This window comes from Fringilla coelebs (genome assembly GCF_963513975.1).
Source record: "Fringilla coelebs genome assembly, chromosome: 2".
In the NCBI taxonomy this organism is placed as follows: domain Eukaryota; kingdom Metazoa; phylum Chordata; class Aves; order Passeriformes; family Fringillidae; genus Fringilla; species Fringilla coelebs.
Window position 1 is genome coordinate 49,428,970 of NC_140029.1, and position 20,333 is coordinate 49,449,302.

A 20,333-nucleotide genomic window follows, 5' to 3' on the forward strand; every position below is an offset into this window, starting at 1 on the left:
GGGGCTAAGAGAGAGCTTTTCCTGCCTGCGAAAAACGAGACGTCTCGGAGAAGCCGAGGGGCGAGCCGGAGCCGGAGCCTCGCTCAGGGGGACAGGGGAAGGCAGGGAGGGAGGCGGGAGCCCCAAGGTTTTATCCCCGCTGGACACACACCGCGGTGCTCGCCCACGGCGACGGGAGCCCGGCGGGCGCGCACCGGGCGGGGAGAGGCTCCGCACCGCAACCGGGGAAGGAGGACCGGGGCGGGAGGGGAGGGGGGGAACCGGGGGACGGACGACGACGGGGGACCCTGCGTCAGTGCAGGGCCGTCCCCTTCTCCTCCCCGTGCGCTCGGCTCTGCCTCCCGCCAGCCTCCCACGCCTCCCGCGAGGTGCGGCCGCGCTACATAAACACGGCCCTGCCGCCGGTGCCGGGGCTCTCCGTTCGCAGCCCGACGGAGGAGTTTGTCCGGCAGCGGGCAGAGGCGCGGCCGCGGGGAGCGCAGCGGCAGCGCGGCTCCGGCGCCAGACGGGGCGGGAGGCTGCGGCGGGCAGCAGCGGAGGGCTGCGCGCTCCCCCGAGGGCGGCGGCCCTGCCGTAGCCCAGGCGGCCGGAGGAAGAGGAGGAGGAAGGGCGTGGGCTCCGGCGGGCTCGCTCCGGTATGGCCCTGGCGGACAGCGCCCGCGGGCTGCCCAACGGCGGCGGCGTGTCGCCCGCGGCGGGGAGCGGGGCGCCGGGCAGCGGGGCGGCCGCAGCGGCGACGGGCGGCTGGTCTTCCTTCCCGGAGATCGTGGAGCTGAACGTGGGCGGCCAGGTGTACGTGACGCGGCGCTGCACCGTGGTCTCGGTGCGCGACTCGCTGCTCTGGCGCATGTTCTCGCAGCAGCAGCCCAGCGAGCTGCCCCGGGACAGCAAGGGTCGCTTCTTCCTCGACCGCGACGGCTTCCTCTTCCGCTACATCCTGGACTACCTGCGGGACCTGCAGCTGGTGCTGCCCGAGCACTTTCCGGAGCGCAGCCGCCTCCAGCGGGAGGCTGAGTACTTCCAGCTGCCCGACCTGGCTCGGCGCCTGGCGCAGACTCGGGCGGCCGCCGCCCGCCCCGCCGTCCTGCACCGCGACGGCTCCATCTGCGCCGAGGAGCCGCCGCCGCCGCTGCTCGGCTACCTGGAGGCCGAGCCGCTGGAAGGAGGCGGCGGAGCCGTGGCGTCCGCCCCGTCGCCCACCGCCAGCCGCAGCCCCTCGGGCGGGCCGCTGCTCACGCCCTCGCAGTCGCTGGACGGGGCGGGCGGGCGGCGCTCGGGCTACATCACCATCGGCTACCGGGGCTCCTACACCATCGGGCGGGAGGCGCAGGCCGATGCCAAATTCCGGCGGGTGGCCCGCATCACTGTCTGCGGCAAGACGGCCCTGGCCAAAGAGGTCTTCGGGGAGACCTTGAACGAGAGCCGCGACCCCGACCGCCCTCCCGAGCGCTACACCGCCCGCTACTACCTCAAGTTCAACTTCCTCGAGCAAGCCTTCGACCGACTGTCCGAGGCCGGCTTCCGCATGGCCGCCTGCTCCTCCACTGGCACCTGCGCCTTCGCTCCCGAGCAGGGCGGTCCCGCCGATGACAAGATCTGGACCAGCTACACCGAGTATGTTTTCTGCCGGGACTGAGCATACGCCCAGCCCGTGGCGTGGGGACGAGACAGCCGGCCCTGCACACCCTCGCACCTACGGTCCCCTCGCATCCCGGAGGAAGGAGGATGTGAAGCGGGGCTGTCTCCCTGTGCTTTTCTCAGCCCGGTTTCTGCCTCCACGCACAAGGCGGGCCAGCCCCGGCGCAGCCCCCAGCCCTCTTGCAGCACCTCCTGACGGCCCCGGGGCAGGAGGTCACTGTGTTGTGCCTCGGCTGTCGTGTCCCTGCTTGGCCATGGCTCCCACCTTCACCCTCCCCCCTGCATCTCCCAGTAGCTGTGTTGGTAGCAAGGGAGGAGAGAAAATATTGGGAGTAGACAAATGCCGGTCCCACAAAAGCATGCATGTGCACCCAGTCTTTATCCCTCTCCCCATACAGAGCTGAGGTATAGCTCTGGTAGGGTGGGGCGTTTTAAAAATCATCCAGGTAGGGGCTGAGGAACTTTAAAGTTGCTTTGAGCGACTTCTGTTGAAGATGGCATGACAAATGCCTGTCCTTTCCCATCCCAATACCCTCATGAGGGAGTTTGCCTTGGTGGGCAGACCCCTAATGATCCATTTTTAACTCCTCCCATGCTCACCCATCAAAGCCATGCCTGTCTGTGAAGGACTGTCACATAGAAAGGAAGCCTGACTGAGGGGTTTGCACTGGCTCCTACTTTATCTGCTGAGATGAGTAATGAGGAGGCGTGCATGTGGCCCTTCACAACTGGTTGCTCCCATCTCCCCTCTTTGCTCCCCTTGTCTCTGAACTCCTCTCTGTTAAGCTGGACCAGGGCCTGCACAGCGAGCACGTAAGGCTGATGTGAAAGGACAGATTTGCTGGATAGCCAACCATTTGAACAGTGAAGTGTCCTCAGAGACATGTGTTTATTCCCTTGAGAGGTAAAACAAAGACACTTTGAAAAATTAAAGTGCTTGTGAATTGTAACTTCCATGGGTGGTCTGAAGTCCTTATAATTCTCTTGAAGTTACTGTCTGTAATATGGGCAGAAATCTCAATGCGTATTTCCTTAAACACCCTCAAAACGATGGGAGTGAGGTGAAGCCAGGATTGCCTGGGTAAAGGTAGGGCCTGGGTCCTGGGGAGCTGAAATCGTGTACCTGTAATTAGTGCAAGATGTACATTATAACTGTCATCATGAGCACCCTTGTTACTTTTTGTCATGTTATTGCTGTAAAACTGAAGCCAGCAGATGACAATAACCACTTTTTAAAGAGCCATTTCCTTAGTTTTCATAGCAGTATTATTTGGGCACTGACACCGTACCTCTTCCTAGACAAACTTAGTGCTTCTTAGAAAGGATTGAGCCCTGTCTTCAGAAAAACGAGGATGATGCCAACTTTCTTCAGGGGAAATGACTTCTGAGCTGTAGTTTGTTAATGATGAATAACAGTCTTTCCCAGAGGAGGCAGTCAGAGTCTGCATTGGAACAGATGATCTGAACCACAGGTTTTACAGAGATTCAGCAGCTCTTTCTAATAAATTTCTTGAAGTCTGGAGTATAAAAAAGCACTTCCCTTTAAAAACCTAAACTTGATTTAAGACTATGTACAGCCTGTTCAGACTGTCCCAGAAAATACACTAAATATACCTGAAGTGTTGAAGAATTTAGCAGTACATATTAAAGGCTTGAAGTTATGTTTTTAAAACTCTTGAACAATAGATCTAGTTCTAGCTAGTTCTAGTTCTAAGTCCAAATTTAGAAATACTGCTGGCACCTGTATTCTAACCAAAGAATTTCACAGTAGGGCTTTTTTAAAAAACCCTAATTCCTTTGGAAACAGCTATAGCTACATTTCTATCAAGTTTCAGTGCTCAGTCTCTGTTCACTTGGTGTTTCATTAAGTGCATGCACAACTACAAAAAACTGAAAATAATTTGCATCACCATGGCTTCTTTTTTCTAATATTAGCAAGGTTGTTTATCAATGTGATTGAATTGAAGATGTGCATATGAAAGCACTGGATACTGTCCATTTGTAGATAGTTGTATTATGGAGTATTTTTAAAAGGATGGAAACATAAACCTGCCAAATTAGATGAGCAATAAGATACAGTGAGAGGCCAATACACCTGAGGATGGAATGAAGTCTGTTTGTCCTATGCCTTACTCTGAGATGACTTCTTTGTGCTTATCTTTTACCACAAGTGAAAAGACATTGATCACAGCTACTAGGTCCTTACAGTGCCCTTCTCAAGAGTAATGACCGTCTTTTTCTAGTTTCTGTTAAGTAACTCTGAAGTATGTTTTTTAAGATTTTGTATAAAATCAGTTTTCAGTAAAGTGTTCAAATTTGCTCTAGATAGCTTTCTTTTTTTAAAAATCTGGTAGCTTACTAAATCCACCATAGGAGCTATGAATAGGGGCAGTTTTAAATTGACCTTGTGATTTAGTGTATATATATATACAGTATATAAACATTTTACACGAATCATTTAGTTTTTTTAATGATTTTAGTGCTACAGGATTTCATAATGTATCTAGCTGAGCATTTTCACATTATGTTATGTACATAACATGGTAATGTTTTACTGGTTTCTTATACCTGTTTCAATGGAAAAACTAAATATGAGTATCATCAGCTTGTAGAACTGAAATTGATGACATATTTGCTTGAATGTGAATCTTCTAGGTGGCTGAATGCATCTCTAAAACAAAGATTGCCTGTCATTTGAGTAATGGTTGCCTATCCCTTTCCTGGCAGATGACCAAGTAATTCTCACTTTTTATGTAAAAATGGATGTAATATAAAAAGGATTTTTTTTTTTTTTAGTCTTTGTGCTAAAAAATTTTAAGTGTTATTAGTGTTAAGAAATGGGCCTTTAATTTACTGATAACTCACTATCAGTATCGTCAGCAGGCTTAAAATGATGGTGCCGTAAATGTAATAGTAATTTGTTGCTTTGCCACAGAAGATGAGACTTTTCTGAACCATTACTTTGTAATGCTTCAGGAAAGTAAACTTTTTAAAAGGAAAAATGATCAGGGAAAATTCAATGAGTTTTACTTGTCTGTTCTGTTGAGAGCTTGAAGAATGGATAAACAGAATGACTCTGCTGACTTGTTGACATGAAAACGTACAAAAATATAAAGGCACAGTACTGGAGTCCTGTCTACGTTTTTTAGCTGTTGCTGTTCACAGTTCATGTACTTATGGATGAATGCAGTAGCATTTACAAGTGCTATTAAAAAATCCACAAGGGCAGTCTTTCTTTTAATTAGAAGTTAAGGCATAGGTCTTTTCAGTGATGCATATCATGAAGGGTGATTTTGCATATGTTTGATAGGATGTTTATATTTTTATACATGTAGATAATGAGCCACTTATTCATTCTTATTTTCACATGTATAGCATTGAAAATAAAGATCCTCCTAGGACAAAGTTGCATACCAAATTAAATTTTTGTTCTTTAAATATTAACTCAGTTGTGTGGTTTATGATGTCCTTTTTATTCTCTGTGCAGATGTTGTTAGCTTTGTTCTCCCACAGTATCATATTTGTAACTTCAGCAAAGACTCCAAACTAACGTGTAAAGCAGAAACACAAAGAAAATTACGTGTACAGAGACCTCTAGTAACACCCATGGCAAGATAAACAGAAATGCATAGTACTCAGACTGCATAATTTGCTTTTAAGCATCACAGAGAATTTTTGTAGCACTGGTCAGTCAATCTTCAGGAAGAAATAGTGATTGAACAGCTTAATTTGAAAAGCACTGAGGAATTGTTGAAGTCAAATGTTGATGTTTTTTATGAAGCTAGAGAATAATAACATGGGGTACAGTGCTCATTTAATGAAAGAAACATTAATACCTGAGGTAGTACATGATCTGAGAGAATTGCATCTAGAAGTTTTATTTAGCTACCCTGTAGTATCTAGCAAACTCCTCTAAACTTGTGGTCAGCTTCATAGAAAATTAGTAGCAACTTGTTTGTATAATCCATGTCTAAAGTGCCTATATATTTAATAGCTCTTTCTTGGGTATCATAGTTATACTACAAAGGAACCAGCTGAAGGAAGTTTAATCAACTGTTTAATTTGACAGCTTGATAGTATTTCAATGCTTTGTTATCATGCAATAATGTAAAAAAGGAGGTCATTCTATGAGCAACAAAACTTTGAGTCTGAAGTTCTCATTTTCTTTGTACTGCTCCTTCTGCTCATCTCTGCCAATTTTATTCAATTTCTACTTGAAAAAGGAAGCACATTCCTTGACAGAGCCACCTTCTGCTAGGCTGAAGGTTACGGCTGAATTTTGGCTTTGTCCCTCCGTGAACTGCAGATTTTCTTCTTCCTTTCCCTTACCCCACCATCAGTATTCATAGAATTTGTAAGAATGTAACAGCTGTGAGGTTTTTCAGTTCTTTTGATTATGTTTAAATTACCCATCAACTCTGAAGTTAAGGGGGACAGATATCCACCCAAATGGACAATGCAAATGCCATGAGCCTTATTTCAGTAGGAAATAAGGCTGACAGAATTCTGTGATTTATACCTGCCACTCTCTATATATTCTGATTTTACTAAATCCCTATGGAGTGAGAAGGCAGGCGGTCACTCTTACTTTTGCAGCTCTGGCCAGTCAGTCAAACTAATGGGTATGCTAGAAAGTCTTAAAAATACTTACAGACTCCTAATTTCTGCAGCATTTCCAAGGCTGAATCAAATGTGTGCAGGAAAATATTTTCTGAAGATTTGATTTGCCTCAGGGCAGGGTTGTTTCTGGTTCTTTGTTTTTTTTTTTTTTTTGTAAGAACCTTTCAGTAGAGTTTTCAATGAAATATTAGTGCTAATGTGTTATTTATTTAGAAAGTACTTAGTTTTATGAAACTGAATGCTAATTTTGTTTTTCATTAAAATGAGCGGCATGTGTTTTCCCCCTGCTGCTAAACAAAACTCCTGTGTATGACTGCTGAAGTAGTAATGCCACCAGTGCAAATAGTCTGTTGGAAATATGCAGCACAACTGCTGTGACAGTCAAAACCATAGCTGGTCAAATTATCACATTTCTTCACATTCTACTCTCCACTGTGCTCAAACTGGAATAAAATTAAACTCTGTTACACGTTTCTTGCTCTGAAAGTTTTTTAGCACACACTATGGAGCTTTTGATACTTCTGTCAAAGTTGTTGGCAACTGTGAGTCAGGGATTTGAAGCAGGTCTGTTTCCTTGTGAGGAAATAAAGGCTAGGAAATATTCTTCCACAAAGGGGGAGTAGCTTCAAGCAATTTGGGAAAAATTCTTGGCATCACAGGAAATCAAAGATATTTTTCTGTATAATCCAAGTAATGCACTCACACATGGCACCCATCATGCAAACCCAGCCTGCCCTAGAAAGCTAAAGTCCTTGATGACATTTGCGTGTTCTAGGTTTTATTTTGTATCATCTGGACGAAAGAAACTATTTTGTTTTTCTCCTTCAAAAACGCTCAGAGTTTAGCAGCTGGGAAGTGACAATGTTAGCAGTACACCTTGCTTGGAGTTAACATTTCAGCATCCTTTTTGTTTCAACATAATGCAAAAGGTAGAGAAGTTCACATGGGAGCATATAGGAATCATAGAATCATGGAATCACTAGGATTAGAATGCTTAGCTCCATGTAGCCTCTGACTTGCCTTTTGCAACTTAACAATTTTCTCAACCTAGAATTTAAGTAACTGTAGATTCATTGAAGTTCAGCCAAAGAAGTTGAGACCAGAATATGTAGATTGTGATGACAAAAACAGGTTCATTGATAAAGACCATGTGATCTATGTTTTTAATTTATAATTTTGAGGTAAAAACAGAGCCTTGGTTAATTTATTAAGGATCAGACTGTTATTAAAATAAAATGAGGGAAAAATCCTCCAGTCCTCTCCCACATTCTTGAGGAGGGAATGCAGGGCTGGTGTGATGAGAACAATCTATCTTTTTGATTTCAGAGATAGCTGAAATAACCCACAATGTTGCAATCTCAATTCTGTCTGTTTTTCTGGTCTCGGCTGAACTTTAAGGTCACACCCACCCTTAATAAGTGGTCCTTTAGAAAAGCATATATTCATAACTATGTAAACTTCCGTAAAATTAGATATAGTTTGGTTTTGACTCATATTTTCCAAATAGCTTAGTGACAATCTTTGCCTTCATATTACAGCAAAGCCTGTGATTATTAGAACCCTGAAGTTTTTCCCTTTAAAAGGGCAGCAGAGACTGTACCAATAATGACTTTTTTTTTTTTTTTGGAAAGGACACAAATGGTGCACTTTCCCCTCCAAATTTCTAGTCTTCTACAAACACTCCTAATTTTCCTCACCTTGTAAAATTCACTTCCACATTTTCCTATGGCTGACAGCTCAAGGCATGAATATTTCTGAAAGCTGCAAGCACCAGGAGGTCTTGCAGTGATTCCCAATTGTTCCATAGCGATCCCTTCCTGCTGTGGTCCCTAGTGCAGTCAGAACCGAGCTGGGTGGGCAGCTGAGTCCCAGGCCCCAGGATTACCCAGTGGCCCTGACCACAGCTTCTCCCTGTGCCTCGCTTCCTTCCTGGCCACGACCAAGGTAGCGCAGCATCCCTGAGCCAGCAGGGTCCTGCTGCTGGTGCCTTGGCTGAATAAAGGGGCAGCATTTGTATTCTGGTGCACTCCATGCAGCCCAGCAGCCACGAGTTGGCACTTCTTCTCCAGGAGATTTCTGACCCACTTATTTCCAGGGTTGCTTTCACAGTCTGCACTTTATCTGCTGTCTCGAGGTGTGGTTGAAATATGGGAAAGATTCAGCTGTTTGCAGTAGTCTGTCTAATAGCTTATCTGCCATGGCACTAAAGGGACAATGAGGACAACTCACTTAAAAAGAGTATTACAGTTCTTAAAAATTTTATGGTCTAAATAAACTATGGAAAGGGCTGCATAAACTATAACACTGGATAAAGGCACCTTTTCTGTTTAAGGTGAGAATGATACCTTAATCAGTTTTGCTCTGGCACTAGCATGTTTATCCTCTTGGACTCATTTGTATCATTCTAGAGGCTGTAGAGCACTCACCTGCAGGTAACTGGGCCAAACAGTCCAATTTCTTTAGAAAATGTTAGATTAAGAGTATATATATGCACAAATGCACCAGTGTTTCTTTTTCTGGAGAAGTTTCAGCTTGACAATTATCAGATTGGATGTTTTCCAACACATCACTTCCTGGGGTTTGAGGACAGAAAGACACATCCAGATCATATGGTCTGCCATAGCATACATTGGAGGGCTTCCCCAAACAGAGTCTTTAAATCAGGCAGTGAAATTTCTTGGACTGTCATCTAACTTCATGGATGATACTGCTTGTGCAAAAGACATCACAGTGCCTGGTTAATTGTTAGGCTGTGAATGCCGCCGGCTTTGGCTTTCACCCGGAAGGGTCTGCAGTGTCTTCTTCACTGACGCCCTGAGGCTGTAGCGAGCGTTCTGCAGGAAGGTATGCACAGAAGTGGTTCCACTGATCAGGACCTGGGGATGAACTGTCCTGTGGTGTCCTGTGGTTCCCTGCCACTTGTCCCTGTAACCAGTTTTTCATTGGAACTGCCGACGTGGCCATGGGGTGGACCAGTTCAGGGACCTGGTGTAGATGGAAACCTTTAAACAAGGAAACAGGGAAAAGCAGGCCTATTTTCAGCTGGATCAGCTCCCAGAATGGGCTCACAGCATAATGGAGTTATTAGTATTGGGCAAAGGAGCCTGATATCCAAACAGAATGAGCTCCTGTGGTCTGTCAGTAAGGCATGTTTTTACTCCTTTAGTGATCTCCTCTCTCTTCTCTAAATCCTCTTCAATTTATCAATGTCTTTTGATATCAGATGCTTCTCATTCTAATAAGAGAATTCACAAAAAAAAGTGACATTGTCCTCGCCTCTAGTTTTTTCCATTCATTTCTTCAAGGTTTGGATTAGCAGGCCTAGGGGTTTAAGTGTCTCTGGAGTTTATATTCAGTAAACAATGAATGCTAGCACCTGTATTCCATCTCCAGAATTCTGTCCCAATTATCAGTCAAAATGCATGGGAGTGCCTAAGATATTTTCTTATTAAACATTATGCCACAGTTTAACTTGAAACAGCCAAGAAACAAAGCCTAGTAAAAGTGGATCTATTTCCTACACATCAGCATTGATGGACATCACTGTGACACGAAGGTTGGGTACCATTCTCACTGGTCATTGCATTGGATAGGTAGTTTTCCAACCACGTGAATGGATGGCTAAGCATTGATTGACAGGTTGGCAGGCCTGAAGTTCCTAAATTACCCAATTTTCTTTTAACCACAGTCCAAACAGTCCATGGTTTTTTCCCAGTCCTTTGGAGCTTCAGCAGGGATCTGAGATTTTCGAGAAAGTTGCATTAGTAAATATACAGGCTTGTAAACATACCAGATATCAATTGGCCAGACCTGATTGAAAAAAATACTTGTTTGTTCATATTTTTAAATTGGGTTTGGAAGGGAAATTGATCATTATTCCTAACAGACCTGAGTAACAAAATATTTATATTTCTCCTGAGCTAACGAGCCTAAAAATTCCATCTAATAATGAATCTGTACAATTTTTCACATTGTTCCAAATAAAATTAAATAATTTCATTTGTAATCATGCTGACTACTACTTTCTTTGTGTTCTTTTTTCTTACCTTATTAAATTTATGCAATGCAGTTAGTACAGTATTTGCAATTTATAGCTTTGATTTATACAGATTGGTATAGCCTTCTCTTTCCATTTTAGACTTTATATCTATGACTTTTTAATAGCAGCTATCTGGATCCTGTCCCAGGATGTACTGGATGACTGTTACCTCCTGTTGATCTCAACAAAATGCGCTGTCACTACAGGATGCTAATGAGAACTTAGACAAAAAGAGTATTCTCTTTTTTACTTTCAGGACTTTGCATTTGCAGTTATTTGCTGAACTTGTAACCTAGGATTTAGAAATTCAGTATTTTTAAAGGTGTCTTAATATGCAGCTAGTGTGAATTTATACCATCATGTTACTTTGTGTTTTGACTGTTTAATCTCTTACTATCTGTTGTGGTGTATGTACAAAGAATACCTAGGTGGATACCAGAGGAGTATTTTCTAGGATCTTAGCACTCTTTCAATGCATTTAGAAGTTGCTTCTTCTTTAAATACTGTTATTCCTAAGCTCCATTTACAGAGTTACCTAAGAACATTACTGATACACATGTTGGAGTATTACACACATGGCACACAGGTCATTCCTTTGTTCTCTCTTGGACTTGCACTCGCTGGAGTTGGTATTTTCTTTCTTCTGAGGCCCTGCTTCCAGTATGTATGAACTGGTATGGAAATCAGATGGGCAGCATGAAATTCAGCTGTGGTAAAGTAAGAGTGCCATCACTGACAACCTCTCAGCTCCTAGGGGCTACACACTTTGCCTACCCACCCACAAATTCATGGTGTGCAAAGGCTGATACTGTCTGGATAAACAACAAACACTTAACATTAAAAGCAATTGGTTGTAGTAGCTTTTCTCTTGCTGTTTTCATCAGGCTACTCTTCAAGAGAAGGCCCCATTGTGATTTTAACCACAATCTTGGCTATAATTCCCTCGCTATAACCATACAGTTAAGTCACTCATGATCATCTTTGAAAGGTCATGGTAATCAGGAGGAGTGCCTGAGGACTGGAAGAAAGCAAACGTCACCCCAGACTTCAAAAGGCTCTCTTTGGGTATGGGACAGGAGCAAGGAGGATGAACTTTGGTGACAGAGTGCAGAGAAACAGTTTCCACTGAATGCCATCTTTATCCTTTTTGCTGAACTCCAGCTTCAGCTTGCATTCACCTCCATGCAGGAAGTGTGTGCAGACATGTTTATTCTGAAGCCTAGGTTTAAAATCCAGTCTGGGTATGCTGGAGATTAGGCCCCAGCTTAAAGAAAGGTGCTTTTCTGAAAAGTAGATTGCAAGACTTCCTTGAATAGTGTATGCTGCTGAAGTGTTAAAGCATGAAGGGTATAAGAATGAATAACACTGAGTTATGCTGGAGCTGCAAAACCAGGCATGGATTGAACATAGCTGTAAACCAGGCATGGATTGAACATAGCTGTAAACCAGGCATGGATTGAACATAGCTGTAAACCAGGCATGTCTGTTTAGCAGGTGTTAGTTCTGGCCTGTTTCTGTTGAAAATGCTGCCACCAGGACAGGGAAGGTAAATTGATATTAACCTAAGAGTGTTTGAGCCAACTGTTCCCTGGTTAAGTGCTCTACATGTGAGGCATGTAAAATGTGCTGGTGACACAGAGATACTCGGTGAGAGCTGTGTCTTTGTTCAGCTGAAGAGGTGGAGGTTGCACTGGGTTTGTTGCTAAGTTAGAGCAATAGCAACTACTGCTCTAGGCAAATGGCTTTCTAGAATTAGAAGCCATTACTGTCTGAAGTGACAGATTTAGAAAATGTCTCAACATGAATAATTAGCTCACCCAGCAAAGCTGCAGCTACCTGATAGTAAAATTTTTTTCCCACTTTTCAGCATATTTTATTTATCTAAAACTTTCCAATGGCCATCACTGGTAGTCTATTCCATTTGACAAATTAGTAGTAAATGAAGGTGTTCTCATGGATTGGAACAATCTGCATGTTTTCAGTTTTTGTAGCTCCTCCAAGGACGTAATTGAGACCCTGAAGGGCTTTTGCTCTTTATACTACTGAAAGCCATGGTCAACAGCTTTTTGCCAATTTCCAGTTTGAAGAACTGATGAGTAATTATTCAAATGTTTATGTGGATGGAAAAAAAAATCTTCCTGTAGAGACCATACTTTGCTACAGACTTTAGTTGTCTCTTCTCTGCTTCATTTGCCCTTTCTTCAGCTCAAAAATGTCCAGTTTAGATATTGTTTTGTATGGTGGAATATCTTTCTGAAGTAGCTGAAAAGGAACTGGACCTGTCTGTTGTCAGTCAAATACTGCACTAAATTCTCATTTCCATAATGCATGCAGTTTTCCTTCACTTATTGAAGAAAATAACAATTTTTAAAATATATTGCTGCCCTACAGTAGCTGGAGATCACATATCATTCTGAATGTGTCTGGCCCACCATTAGTTTTTGCAATTGAACTAAAAATCTGCCAAGTTGTGTCATAACACAGTAATGGAAATAGTAGGGATGACTTACTTTACATATATTGTCTGAAGATTGGTATGACCAGCTGCAAGTAAATGGGAAAAGGATTGGTAGTTGATATCTCTAATTTAATCTTTGGCATCTCGATGAGTCATTTTAAGATTAAAATTGTTTTCATTATACTTTCTGCATGAAAGACCAAAAGAATCTGTATTTTTAAAAGAATTTATTCAGGAAAGCATTGACAAAAAATACTAGAGTACTTTTAATATTTGTTTCTACATCAAACATGCTGAGATGAGGCTTAAAAGCCCACCTGAGAATTCACATTTGCCTCCTTGCTGTTAGTAAGAGCTGTAATTATTTGTGTCTTTTGGAAATACTTAAAATGAAACACAACCTAATTCTCAGTTATAGAACAATGCAGAACAACAAAGACATTGTAATCTATTTTTTTCATTATAAGATGCAGGTGTGTAACCAGGAAGAAAACTAACACAATTATTTCTTTGTAAACCTTCATAGTACATAAACATTTACTGGAGCATTAAAAATCAGAATTTATTCTGACTTTTTAGCAGCAGAACCATTCTGTTGTATAGGTAGGCAAAGAGCTTGACTTCCTGTGATACTTTCACTCTCAGAGTCCTGTTTTCTCTCCTTTAATTGTCAGTAACATCACTGCCCAGTAATCTTTGTGGGGCTTAGGGTTACCCTAATTGCCTTCCCCTTCACTGCCAGCAGCGTTAGCAAAGCCAGCATTTCCAGCAGAGTCCCTGGGCCCTTGCTGCTGCTGGGTGTGATGCATTCCAGAGCCCTGTGCCCCACAGCAGCACTCACCAACCACACTGCAGGGCTGGGCAAAGTCTGATCCCAGCAGAGACTGAGCCCAGACTGGGGTAGGACAGGCTAGGCTGACAATGACCTCATTAAGAGCTGTAGGACTGAGGGGTACCGCAGAGTTTTCATCAACATCCCTAGCCCTAGGTTAAGGGCACTGGGATTTTTGCATGCATTTGTTTTATTTAAAAATTAAAGCAACCACTGACATATTTCAATTTTTCATCTGTCCACATATTTTAAAATTTTTGGGTTCTTAGAGCTGAAACCCAGTGGCTGAGGAGAAAGTTCCAAATGTGTTGTGACAGGGAAGGGCGTGCGACTCTTTTTACCTTCTGAAATTTTAAGTACTCAACTGTTCAGCAGCTTGTGTTGTTCAGGGGAAAAACAAAGGGAGAGAAATGGGAGTGGAAGGGGCTTCTAGAAATAAGTGTGCCAGGTCAGGTCACAGATTCATTTAGCCCAGTATTGTCCTTCTCCAAGTGAGCAGTAAGGATGTTTAGGCAAGAAGGGGAGAAGTTAAGGGAAGGGTGCAGAGCACACAAATGTAAAGCAGCCTTGTGATGGTGTTTCCCTACAATTTCCTACTCCCATTTTCAGATTCTAAACCAGTTGCTTTGTCCTTGTATCTTATAATGCTTGGTGGATTTCTAGTCCATGACTTTATGTGGTTACTTTTCAAACACCTGTGAACTTATGCAATCTTCAGCATCTTACAGCAGAGAATTCTAAGACTTAAGCAAGATCATGTTAAAGGGCTTCATTCCCCTTTTTGTTTTCAACCTGCCACACAATTTTATTTGAGAACCATATTTGACAACCTAGTTCTTATATAGAAAAAGAATCATTCCTCATTCACCTTCTCCCTGACATGGCTATTTTTTAGCCTTCTGTCATGTTATCCCCCTAAGTCTTCACTTTCTCACGGTTAAGAGCCCCTGTCTAGTTGGTAATTCCTTGCCATTTGCTTTCTCTGGTCAGTCTTATGCTATTTTCATCTTCAGTGTGGTTTCTCATGTTCTCTTTGTTGCTTGTAGGGCTCACAAATGTAGTTACATTGGTTCCTTTATACACACCCCTGCAATTTATGGTCTGGAAGTGAGGAGCTGAACTGGATCAGACCAAAAGTCTTTTTACTGTCCTGTCTCAGAATACACATATAGCAGGTATCTGGGAAGTATATAAAACTAGAAAGTTCTTCAAATCTTTTAAACCTCAGAGATTTAAAGAACTTCAAAAGTTCTTTAAACTTTTTAAACAACTGTTTACAAGTTGTTTTTCATACCATTTTCAAATGTTGCATTATTTAGACTTGTCCACAAGACAGTTTTTAACCCTTTAAATCCCCAGCTTCGACCCCTACTGTCCAGTAATAAACTAAAAAAGTGGCTCAGTCTACTGATTGCAAGTTCTGTTATGACTGTTAAAAACAGGAAGATATTTCCCTCTTAAGAGAGATTGCATTGCATTATAAACAGTCCTGAAAAGTAGGCAAGCCCAGAATATTCAGCCATAACTATTCATTGAAAGAATAAAATTTTAATATTCATCCTGAAAAATAATTTCCTGGGGAAAAAAACCCACTTTGACATCTGAAGCTGGGTCTGCTCTGATTTTGTTCTACAGTAACAAATAAATACAGAATGCTGCAAAATGCAGTTAAGATAGCAGATCATGAACTGTTGACTGCAGAAGATCCTTGCTGAAGCCTGGTTTCAGGCAACACAGTGGTGTGGGCAAACTGATGAGTGCCCACCTTGTGTAGGCCTTCTAATGAACACAAAGACCTTCAATAATTAACATTTTGGTCATCTAAGAAACTGATCATATATACATGTAATGACTTTATAAAGGAATGAATCACTTGCAATGCAATTAAAAACTGCTGCTTCAGCATGGATCTTTGAAGTCAGTTGGGAATAATTAACTTCAAGATGATTTATTGAAGAGATTAATCTTTCACTTAGAGCTGGAGTAATCTGTACGAATTCTTCTGACAAATATTACTCTCTACAGTTTAATGGTTACAGGATGAGCCAAGATAGTGTTACTTGCCTTTGCTATTGCCCAACAGATGCTCGCCTCAGTGCCTCTTTGTGTGTGTAATTTGTTTTAACTGGCACATACCTAATTAGGTAGGTTCATATCTTGAACATTATCTTTCTTGATGCAAGGGTTTTATGAAAGGCTAAAGAATTTCACAGATCAGATCTTTCCACTTTCTTGCAGTAAACACCAGCATAATATCAAGTCATAAATTGTTTTTTTTGTTGTCAAATTTCCCATTGAAGTCATAAAGCCACAGGAAGTTAAGTGCAGATGTAAGGTCTTGTTGATTTCTAATTAACAAAGATAATGCCTACAATCCATATATACTGTAGGCATAATAGTCTTATTTCTCTGGAAAACAAGTATTTCTGGATTTAATTGGATGTATGTATAATAACAAATTTTAATCCATATAACATAAAGTGTGCTCTTTGTAACAGTTTTTGACCTCACTGTTTTTGGTAAACAAATAGACCTAACTTCCCTGTAGAAAACAGTTACTTTGTACATCTACCTTGAAAAAAAAATCTGAGCACTTCTGTGTACCTGTTTCTCCTCTCTTTCAGTGAGTTCTTCTCAGAACAGTTAGCTCACAGTTTGTCTCAGAAAAGCAGACTGTGTCGCTCACATCTCTGACCCTTTTGGGTTTCAGTCAGTCTGAGAATAATCCTCAGATTGTTGACAGTGTATTCATCTCCATTTCTTCCCAGAAGCAGCTTTTAGCCTTATAAATAATAAGCTAAAATCAACAAAGCTGGAAGAAACCAAACACTATGTTTCCTACATGATTCTTTTGAGGAATCAAGTTGGTTTATATTGTTTGATTTCATGTTCCTATTATCAGCCTCCTTGCATTTCATTTCCAATGTACATGAAGGACAGCAAACTAAGGCAGACAGGCTAGTTGCAGAAAAATGCCATCAGTTATGCATGGCAATCCTTTCCTCAGCAAACACTTGAGCTTGAGGAACCCTGTATTTTCCTTCCATGTCATGCATATGTCACACATAACATGTCAGATAAATATCTTCAATATAGCTGATATCTTTGCTCAAGATAACAAGAGGGAATCTCTGGAATGCCAGCTAGCAAGATGCCTTCCTGAATGGTCCCTTGTTGTTGCTCTTATTAATATTCAGAATCTTCTGTCAGAGATGTAAAAAAGTACTTTGAGCCTTTCTGTTATTAGGAGCAGGCATGGCAAGTGACAGCAAAATGATTGCCTGAATTAACCAGAATAGCTTTCTGCTGGAGGGAAGCTAAAGGTTTCTACTCACTGTGATGCATTGTGTTTTTAAGCTTATTTTGCTTGCTCTGTTACATTAACACTGCTACAGTTTTATCTGTGGCACCCCACCACTTCCTTTTGCTTGCAATGCATTTCATCCCCTGCCAGACTATCTGATCTCCTACTAGCCCCAAAATCTGGGCAGTTGGCACACACGGGGCTTGATGGCAGAGCAGCAGCTGGGAAACTTGCAGTGCATGCTCTGACTTGGGTGGACCAGTCTGTGTGTAAACAACTCCCAGTTTAATAATCCTACTTTTTATTAAAACTTGTTTTCTCTCTTTGTCAGCCGGTAAGGCCTGGCTGACGCAGGAAGGAGAAATTTTTGCGGTAATGAGATTTCAAAAGACAAGTTAAATTTGTTCCTGTAGAAAAGGAAGGACATGAGAAGTAGGAAGTGCTGAGTACAAATATGATTATGAGAAGCTTATAGGCTCTAACAAGATCTTTGGACACCAGAAGGGCCACCTTTGCACAACCCCCAACTCTGGGCTCCCAGAGCCAGCCAGAATGAGACAAAGGACATCTCCATGTGTGTCTGTCTTTTTCTGTTTGTTTCAGCTGGTCCTAAAAGCCTGAAAAGGAAACTTCCACCCTCTATTTAGTTACTCAAAGAGATCATTATGGTTTCTGCTCTTGGCAAGTCCAACCATCTCAGCTGCTCGAGCTGTAAGATCCATGAACAAGGACTTTATACTCAGTATATTACCAATGGCTTTTGTGTTAAGTATGGACCTTTCAAACTTTCCTCTCGTTTTCCCTTCTACCTCCAGAAAATTATTTTAAGCTGGGGAAGACAGTTTTCCTGCATTTCCTCTATTGTCAGTACAGTAAAACAGCCACTGCCATGGGTAGCATTCGCTTGGCTCCTGAGTGCATAGACTGTAAGGAGAACTCAGAGAGGAGAGATTTAAAACACATACTTCCTGTGTCTTATAGGAATAGATACAGTTTTTCTTTTTTTTTTTTTTGGTCTGCTTGTAACACAAACAACGTAGTAATAGCACCTAAAAATGACTTTATGTACCCTGTTACACAAAGTTGTTTGAGATGGATAAGGTGCAACAACAGGAGTACCAAACACATGATTCCAAAACCAGAAGAAACATTGGTTGGTTCAGATTATCACATATCAAATGATTTCTGTATCATATAACTACTTTTAAGGTATGGAATAAATGCTTTAAACTCATATGTAATATTTAAATAAATGCAAATGCCTAAGGATTTTATTTAGTAAATAACTAGCTCATGGATAATATGACAAAAAATATACTCTCAGGTCAATATTTGGCTAGAAGTTCCTATTGCATTCTGCATGTTTTTTTTCCCCTTGGTAAGTACTTTCAGGAAGAAGTTTGGTGTTTTAATTGTTTCATAGATGATTAAAGAGGCTCAATAATTTCTTTTTGTGGACTGGGAAACATTTATTTCTTGCCTTTAATGTGGCTAACTTACACGCATCCTTCCTGTATTACAGGTATCATGTTTCACTTATGACCTCTCTACTGTCAGCCTTAAAATTGGTACCACCACTATACTCTGGCTTAATATTCCACTATTGATATGTAGACACTCAAAAAATAATTTTATCTTTTCCAGTACTTCGTTGTGACTGATCCAGGGTCTTGTGAGTAATCTGTGTCAGGAACAGGAAACCAGCTCCATTTCCTTAATGGCAGTTAACGATTTACTCACTGCAGAATCACTGGAAAATAAATTACAGTGTAATCTGAAGTCTGGAGAAGCTTTCTAGTGACTCTCAGGGGCTTTAAAGCCAGAAGTTACTTCATTTTTGGCATTACATCTGTATAGTTGAGTTCAGGCCAAGCATTTCTTTTTCACTACAGAAGCTGCCTCAGGGCACAGTAGTTGTTCATCAGCTCTTTCTTTGCTTGTGTACTCTAGCCCTGCTAACTTATTAGTTGTCTTCCTTTTTTTGTAGTATACACTAACACAAAGCTTTGGGAACTTATCAGGAAAAATTTAAAGTGCTGCCTTACATGCAGATGGGTGAAGAAATGAGAAGTTTTGCAAAACTTCAGATAATGAATATGTCAATGCCATTGTCTTTAATACAGACCTAATTTATAAGTCATTAACGCTGGAAATTACCAATTACCTTCATTGCTGCCTTCCTACAGACATCTCCAGTGGCAAGAAAGTTTAGAAATAAAGGAATGGAGCATTATTTTGTTGCACAATGGTGCCAGATTGTTGATTCCACTTTTCTTTCAGAAACTTTTCCCCAGTTCTGCTTTACCAAAGAAAGGGTACCTACATTTTTGTATCTCCAGCCCCTGGGTCTTCATCCTAAGTGCTTTGTGATTCCCCCAATCTCTCTCTCTCTCTTTAACAGTCAGAAAGAATGAAAGAAAATTTTTGGTGGTATAATTTTTAATAACAGCCACACAGCCATGTTCTAATACTGATAGATTACCTGGGGGTAGCCATCCCTGGGCAGTACAAAATTATTCTTTTGATTCTATACTGTGTGTACTACCTGTGTACTGAATATTTTTACTATCTGTGATATTAAAAAATTGTTTTGGGAATACTAAGGTTTTTAGGTAACATTTTATATCTTTTAAAAAAGAAAAATATACAAACTGTGTCTTAGATGTGACCTCTCTCTGCCTGCTAAGCTTTGGACCTGTTGAGCCACCACAAACCAAACTGGAAGACAAGCAGGATCTCAAAAGACAATTGTGTTAGCACCCTTCTAATGAATGCTGATGCTTGGGCAGAAAGGAGGCCCAGGCTAATGGCCTGACTGGGAGAAGGTGCAGGATCTGGCTGGTGCCTCAGCACGTGCTTTTGTCTAGGATATCACAGCACTGGTGCCTCTTGTTTTTATGGGCCCACTTGGGATGTGGAGCTGGGGCCATTATGGCAGGCGAGAACCTGGGAGCAAGGCTCCACTTCTAACAGACCTGGGCATTTTTTAATTTCCTACTTACAGAAAAATTCTGCTTTATAAGCGTTTTACTTGTATGATGCTGGGTATACCAACAGAAGGATGAATTTGATCCTTATTTTTTTGATAGGGAAGTGTTATTGACAAAACACCTGTGCAAGAGAAATATACCATTATAGTCTGCCTGCTCACTCCTATGCTTCGTTTCCTGTGTTTAATTGTTTTATCTAGCTGTTTTATAGCTTTTAGTATGCATCTTCTTGCTGTAAAGCTTCTTACAGCTTTTCCAGGCAGTTCTGCTTGCTTTTTTTCTAGGTAGATAGCCACCTATTGTTCTACTTTTTACTCTTGGCCTTAAAAGACTTCATTTTATTGTGTTTAAACCATAATTTTAAAAATTGGAAAGGTTACAGAAGTGCTTAGGGCTGGCGATAAGGATTTTCTTAAAAGGAGCACTTTTCTTGGAAAAGTACAGTAGCTGAA

General features: G+C 41.8%; 1 protein-coding gene across 1 annotated transcript; it reads left to right on the plus strand.

Annotated features, from left to right (window-relative positions):
* The first annotated feature begins 497 nt into the window (after positions 1-497).
* KCTD12 (potassium channel tetramerization domain containing 12) lies at positions 498-5,050 on the plus strand. The gene has a single exon (XM_084226782.1). It carries the CDS (start codon positions 638-640, stop codon positions 1,634-1,636), a length of 999 nt encoding a protein of 332 aa, XP_084082908.1. The 5' UTR covers positions 498-637; the 3' UTR covers positions 1,637-5,050.
* The last annotated feature ends 15,283 nt before the right edge of the window (positions 5,051-20,333 follow it).